This window comes from Bidens hawaiensis, unplaced genomic scaffold (assembly GCF_021521415.1).
Source record: "Bidens hawaiensis isolate Kalapana, Puna unplaced genomic scaffold, B.hawaiensis_p1.1 tig00068974_1, whole genome shotgun sequence".
Lineage (NCBI taxonomy): Eukaryota > Viridiplantae > Streptophyta > Magnoliopsida > Asterales > Asteraceae > Bidens > Bidens hawaiensis.
The window spans coordinates 15,829-23,705 of NW_027502171.1; the positions used below are offsets into that span (position 1 = coordinate 15,829).

The 7,877-nt window shown below is 35.3% G+C and overlaps 1 protein-coding gene across 1 annotated transcript; it reads right to left on the reverse strand.

The window, feature by feature from the left end:
* Positions 1-1,198: 1,198 nt before the first annotated feature.
* On the reverse strand, positions 1,199-6,768 carry LOC143605316 (serine/threonine-protein kinase haspin homolog; the record flags this gene model as incomplete). Its single annotated transcript, XM_077081475.1, has 15 exons — positions 6,762-6,768; positions 6,570-6,687; positions 6,407-6,490; positions 6,208-6,295; positions 5,677-6,137; positions 5,461-5,584; positions 5,275-5,384; positions 3,575-3,686; positions 3,396-3,488; positions 2,873-2,934; positions 2,658-2,788; positions 2,034-2,104; positions 1,899-1,951; positions 1,385-1,451; positions 1,199-1,313 (listed from the first exon to the last, which is right to left on the reverse strand). Coding segments are annotated over exons 1-15 (1,696 nt in total), but the record flags the coding sequence as incomplete, so codon positions are not given.
* Positions 6,769-7,877: the final 1,109 nt, after the last annotated feature.

Genomic DNA, 7,877 nt, shown 5'->3' on the forward strand with positions numbered 1-7,877 from the left:
AAAACAAAGTCCGTCGTTTTAATCCGGGAATACTTATTTTTGGGTTGTAGAGCCGGACGACTCTCCCACTTCCGTTTTTTTAGCTTCCAAACTTCTTTTCTCTCGACAATACTTATTCGTATGTTTTCGTAATGTCGAGTTGGACCCTGCTTTAAGAAACTTCGAGCAATATTTGCAACGTGCCAACTCATGTGAGTCGGTAATGAGACACAAATCGTAATGAACCCAAACATCGGGGCATCTTGTTGTTTCGATCACCATAACGTCATCATTAGTTGCCATTTGTTGTCGGTTTAAGGTTAATTGTAGTTTGGAGTGTGTTTTATAATTTTGGAAGTGGTTTAACAAGTACACAAACAAACCTTGCTATTTATAGTAAGAAAATAACCTATTTGTAGTTAAAAAACCGGTTCCAACGGTCAAAAACGGCTATATAGCCGTTGGAACCGGTTCCTAACGGCTATAATATTTAAATTTCAAAAAAAACCGATGGAACCGATTTTTACGTAAAAATCGGTTCCGGTTCATACCTACCTGGTTCTTAAAAGTTAGCATATCTGGGCATCGGTTCGGGTCGGGAACCGAACCGGTTCTTGATTGGAACCGGTTCCATTTTACAACCGGTTTGGAACCGGTTCAGGTTTTCCTGTTGAACCCGATTTGTGCACCTCTAACTTGACACATGTCAATCAACAATGACTTTTCTCACTTCTTATTTTTGTTTACATTGGTAAAATAACTCAACCTTCTCATTGTATTACAAGATAATTGATCTAAATCTAAAAAAAACATTTAAATATAGATATATTATAGTAAAGTAAACTCAAAATTATATATTGATCTAATGAGAAACTTATGCTACTTATATATAGGTTGAGTTTGAGACCAAATCTAATCAAAGTATTTTTTTTTTTTTTGTCCTCACCAAAGGGCTACAAAAACTTATTTTGATTTAAGCCTTCAAAATCGTCGAGCCGGTCATGAATTTTTAATAATTTATTTTTCTTCAAATACTATCTACTTTTATCAAAGAAAAAGCAAAGATAAGAAAGATGATGCATGAACTAAGAATTAACAACCTAAAAGAAGGTCTGCAATAGGTGGATTAACATGCACACCATCAACCTTTTTAATTAGCCTCCACTTTCTTGACATTCTTTTCAAATCATATTTATTCTTTTTAAACTACGTTACTAACAGCAATGAATTAAGTCACTGAAAAAAGCATCGACCACCGATTCTTTGGCAGACTTGTACCCGTGTAAACGCTTTTTAAATGAACGTAACTCCCTTTCGTCTCTAGATGTTCGATCCTATCAAATTTAACAATATCATATTAGATAGATAGATATATAATAATCTTAATTTATTCACAAGGACTTACATATTCTTTCTTCTGCAACAAGATGTCAACCAGGTACTGCAGCCACAGCACATTCGTCTTCGGGAAACTGTATGCATCATCAAATGAAACCGCTTGTTTTCTTTTATATAAAAGTAACTTTCAACCCATTAGATTATATATGGGCCTAACTGGTACCAAAGTGTTTTTAATGCATAAAATACGCAAAATTTTGGCTAAAATATGTTGGAAAAGTGTTCGGTTTCGGTTCAGTTTTCCCATTTAAGCTTGAAGCTTTTGGGCCGAAAAAGGAGGCCCAAAAGAATGAATTTGCGTCTAAAAGCCTATATGTTTTTGTTAATTAGTGGTTAATTGATTATTATACATTTGAGCTAAAATATTTGGGTTACACTATTTATTAAATTCTTATAAATTACTTTAACATTCAATATTAAAAATAAAAATCCATAAATTCGAATTCGCTCGGTTTAAAATTTTGGTTTCATGCATACCCCTACCGGTTAGCTAGCATGGTAGTAAATTCTTAGTTCCATACCTTCCCTCCCAGCAATCATCTGTAACTTGTTTCATTTTCCGATAAGTTTCTGACTGCACACAATATCAAAGAACTGAAACTTTAGAATAAAACGGAGACATATATAATACGGTGGTTACGTGCATTTGAAGCTACCTGTTTATCTCCTTTTGGGCCTTCAAATAGTCCTGGATCCACAGATAGATCCAAAAACAGAATACTTTCACCTGCCAACAACACATATATGGCATGTAAAAAGCACATTACTTGGATTTGTGCATGAAGCCAAATAAACTGACTCGGAACCCAAAAACCAGCCCAAATTAGAAACCGACTGTTTGGTTTTGATTTTTAGTAAAACCGAAATATTGGTTTAGTTTCAGTTTTGTGTCTTGTGAAAAACCGAACCGAACAGATAAACCGATTTGTTGAATTACGTTTTTGTTGAATCGTTTACGTTCTATAAACTTGGATATTTGTTTTTTTTTAACTAATCGTTTTCGTTTTTTTTAAATAATAAGTCCAATTCCAAAAAATATCATGGGTCAAATTTCTTTGGCCCAAAAATTACTAGCCCGATTAGCAAAACCGAAAAAATGCCGAATCTAAACTGATAGAACTTGAAAACCGAAAAAACAGAAACCAAACGGTTTTGAAAAAACAAAAATCCAAAACTTTGGTTTTCGGTTATGTTTTAGCCCAAAGCCGCACCGAACAGCACCACGCACACCCCTAACTTGGATTATAGTTAATTAGTTATACAACAAACAACAAGAGTACCTGTATTAATCCTGGAGAGTGTAAAATCAATTATCGATGCAACCAGTCCGTATGTCTTGAAACACATTTTTTTCCCATCAAGAATGAAGCTCAATGTTTCGGAACCATTTCGTCTCAGCAAGATATTGCCCCTATGTAGTAAACAGTTGACGTAAAAAATTTAATGTCAATGATGAAAGTATAACTGAAAACAGTTAATTAAAGTTACTGTTTACCAGTGCAAATCTCTGTGTTCAAACTCAAAAGCAGCTTCTGCCACTGCCAACGCCCCAGTAATCTGAATACATGTTTAAATATCCGTTAGACCGTGTCACAAGATTGCTATGCAGTTAATGCGGAAAAACATCGGATATCGGTCAAGGACCGATATGTGAGATATCGGTGGGATCTCAGTCATTTTAATATCATGCAGAATTTATAAATACTCTCCTACCATTAACAAATCAACCTCAACTTACAAAACACCAACAATTGTAGCAAGTGGGAACTGATTAAGACTTAAAACACCAACATTAGAAACTAAAGTTTGACAACTAAAACTTAAAAAACTGATGAGGAAAATCGGTGATATATCGGTCCAATATGGCCGATAATATCAGGACCAATATTTTGTACAAATATTTTACCAAGGGCCCGATAACCAATATATTAGTGATATATCAGCGATATATCGGCAATATCGACTGCATAGCAAGATTGTCCCAAAAGAGATAAAAACTGACTCATTAATGAAGATACCTGAAGTAACAAACTGCGTGCTTCATTGATGTTGAGTAGCCCAAAGCTCTCAAGATCCTGTCCTCCGTGTTCTTGAACAAACACAACAAAATGCTGCAGTAAATATGCATAGGTTTGTTAGAAGTTTTTTCCTAAAAAAAAAGATTAGTAACAGAATCCTCGTAGTAATTATTTGAAACCTGCTTCTTCGCAAACTCGGTAGGATGATCGTTCTCTGAGAAATGCTTCTTGTCCCATTCTTCCCATGCTCTAATCATGGCATCATCATAAACACCATCACATACCCTTAAACTGCATAAAATGTGTGCAAATATCAGTTGTGACTACTCCTGTAGGCCATAATAATCATATATATTACTAAGCCAGACAAATAAGAACACCCATAAAAACCAATGGAACAGGTGATTGCTGACTAAAGAATTAACAAATAAAATTAGAAGATCCGTTCACCTATAAGCTGTATTCTGTAATATATATTAAAAAAAGTTATTCATACCTGCAGATGACCAAGATCACTAAGGATCATCCTTAACAGATTGATAAAGGTATGAAATTACGTGTTACAAAATAAGGATTACTTGTTTGGTCGTATGAATTTAAAATTCTGAAATTAAAATTAATAAATAAATAAATTCAAATAACAACAAATAAACATATTTTTGAAACTCAGTATAAGACAAATCTATTGATTATTTAGAGAACTAAGAGAGCATAACAAATTTCACTCTGCTGGTGTTTTAAGCCATTCAAATTAGGGGTGTGTTTTTTAACCGTACCCGAATAACAAACCCGAATCGAAGCGACCCGAGACCCAAATAACCCAAACCGAATTCACCCGAACCGATTAAACTCGTAACCCGAACCCGAGAAAAAATATTCGGGTCGGTATTTGGGTTGAAATACCCAGATTTGGGTTGACCCGAATAACCCGAAGAATAATACATCGATGCATGTATCCCTAATTTTATAGGGTAGTTTAGCGGTGAAGTAGCACAGTGACCTTATGTATTCTTGTTCGGTTGTTCTCAATACTCCAATTAATATTGGATCTATCACATCCCAATGTATTAATGACCATAAAGCATGCGGAGAATGTATCTTCAATTCAAAAACTTAAATAGTATAATATTTAAACCAATATTTATTGAGCATGTTTCTTCAATCTATACAGGTATTAAGCCACAGGCTACAACACTCCTTCATCTCATCTAATGCATTCTAGTATGATAAATTTCATATTTTGCTAAATAATATATGCTATTGTTGAATATGTCTGTATATTATGGTTTTATAACGGCTTGGAATATGGTTTTTTAATTTATGATATTGTTAAAGGTGGATTTTTTTTAATTTGTTAAACCCGAAATCCAACCCGAATTTACCCAAACCGTATAACCCGAAACCCGAACAAACCGAACTTATTTGGGTCGGTTCTTGGGTCAATTTGTTTTGAGCTCAAACCCGAATAACCCGACCCAAACAACCCGAAACCCAATAAATAACCCGAAGAACACCCCTAATTCAAATTAATTATCTCACCATCTAGCAGCTGAAAATCAATGCCCAAATAGTTTTTTTCTAGGAGCCCCATCTTGAGTGTGGATGTTTACCATTCTCATACTTGAAAGAAAAAAAGAAAGAAAAAAACTTGATAACATTTTTAAAAATATAGTGATGTACAAAAAAGCAAAAAGATTGATGATAAAAGGCCAAAACTGGTTTTCTTCCAATTATACCCTTCCAAGGAAGTGGCGCCGTAAAATCATCAAACCTCTTCATTCTCTTTGATCAATAACGGTGGTTCCTTCCTAGCCTTTTTAGGATTTCATGTACCTCATTCTATATACTCTGTGAATATAAGATTATTAGGAAGAATTACCTTAACATTCGTATGAATGTAGGACAAACATTATGAAAATGAGTATCATTTCCCCTTAAATCATTGAGGGTCAGAGAAAGCATAACTTCCTCAAGCAATTCTTCAGCTCTCTACAGCCCAACAAGAAACAACATTAGCCTAAGCAGTACAACACAAAAACATGCCACCTAAGGCAAAAGGAAGTACCTTTTGAATTTCTCCATTGACTAATGAGTCGCCATCAAATGGAACAACTTTGCACACAGTTTCACCGGCAATAAATACTTCCCCATATGTACCTTCACCTACCTTCGTTATACTTTCGAGCTCGCTGTATTCACAACACACCCATGTTCCTTTTAAATCTTACTTCATTTTATTTTAGATGTAAATAAACCAAACATTTTAAACGAAAAAACCAACCAATACTCAGATATCACATCTGAAAACGTCGACGGAGACGACTGCCCACACACTTTCAGCAGCTCCAGTAACGGGTCCCACTGTTCCTCCAACAGAGAATCTCGTGATGACAAAGAAAGATTCCGAATGGCAAAACCTAAATCTTCAGAATCTTTTTCTCCAGTTCTGTTTACAGAGCCAATGAAAGCCGAGTTATGTTTAGTTTGAGCATCGAAATCCCGGGACGTCTCTGGAGTTTCCAAGATCTTGGAAAGTGAAGCAGAGGGAGCACAAGTGGTTTGGTTACGCAACCACTTCCGCAAGACTGTTGATATATGGGAGGGAAGAAGGCTGTTTTTGGTGCCCATAACATATGTCTTGTTTTGAGGTGATGGGCTTTCTTCTAACAGTTCAAACGCATCAACCTCATCGAAGTATGCACGCTCCTTTTCATAAGTATGAAGCGGATGCACGCCTGTTGCCTACACAAATTAGTTTCAGTTCAGAAGAGAAATAAATGAAAAGAAAGAAAGAAAGAAAGAAAGGTAGTACTTTAGCAAGCGGAGGCTTGTTGTGTTTTCTTATTGGTTTCTTCTCCTTTTCGGGTCTATAGTGATCACAGGCAATACTTGTTCTTCCTCTGGAGATAATAATAATAATAATAATAATAATAATAATAATAATAATAATAATAAATGTAACAAACAAAATGGAATTAATTAGTATTATTATGTTTTAAAATGAATGAAACCTGGTGAAGAGGGAACGATTCCAACTGATCCGCTTTCCTGGAACCAAACTCACGCGAATGGAACCGGAACAACTCGCTTGCTTCCTGTAAGCAAGAGGCAGGTTTCAAACTTACTATTTATTATTAATGAATAATCAGATTGGATTAGTAGCAAGTGACTGACGCAGTTGGTGGGTTTTCCTTTCGGGGGTGCCGTCTGTAAACAATGGCGGTGCTTTCTTGATCATCGGATTCGGCGCCTATGATTTGTGACCAGAGATCAACTGCACCCTTATTATCACCTAAATAGGTTTAATACAAAAAATAAAATAATTTGTATAAACAGATTGAAATCGACAAATATCATTTCACTTACCTGCCATAGGGAAGATAGGATGCGCAATCAATTGAAGCCTGAACTCTATGAATTGAAAACACAGATCTACTTTTAGTTTTATTTTGAATTGAGGACGATGGGCGGGAATGTGGTTGGTATTTAGCTTTTTATATATATTTAGGTGTTTGGCAGAGTAGCTTATATTTAGGTATTTGGTAGAGTAGCTGGAGTTTTTAATAAAACTAGTTGGGTACCAGCGCGGTGCGGCGGAATGCGCGCACAACCTGAGATCAACCGCATAATCAGTGTCGGTACGTGATTCACTTGATATTAATGCACGCATAACCCAAATGCAGACGTGTACTTCGTGCAAAGGTAGCAAGCGTGTAATCGTGACGAAAATCAAGAAACAAAGCTAAAATATACAGTAATTTCAAATAGATAGTTTTTTAAACCAACCTCTTTTGATTTGAAACCCTTTCCGACCCGACACCATGTTAATCTGAAACATGTTCTGACCCGGCCTCTTTCGAATCAAAACCATACCGACACGAACCGAACTAAATTAACCCTTTTTATTGACTCGTTCCGACCCTAATTTGGTCTTACACATGACCCGAGCTCGTTTGACTCGACTTGTTGCCAATCATAACCGGTAAAGAAGTATATCAATATCATACTCAAATTAAAGAGAATAAAATGCTCTTTTTTATGATGTAATGTGTTTAAAAAAATATTAACGTGTGAAAAAGTTATGGACTTTTAAAGAGTCATGGGGGTAGTTAGTTTTGAATAAGGGTAAAATATGTAACTATTATATAAATTAATAAAAATTGATGAAAGTTCAAGTACCAAAATTGCAAATTCAATTGTAAAAGCTTGTAGCCTTTTCTCAAACGCTAGTAGTAGTAGCTTTTAAAAAAGAGTTTTTTCTCCTAATATAAAAGTTTCAAGCTCATTGAATCAAACAAGACTTTTTGTTAGGTAAGAGCTTTTTCTTAAAAGTTTGAAGCTTGAAACCCCTAAAAGCTTGAAGCTTGAAACCCTTAAAAGCTTCTAAAAGCTCCTTGCCAAACATACCCTAGGACTTGTTTCGTAAGAGAGTCCCACTAGAATATCAAGTTTCGAATTAATTGAACCAAAACCGAATTAATC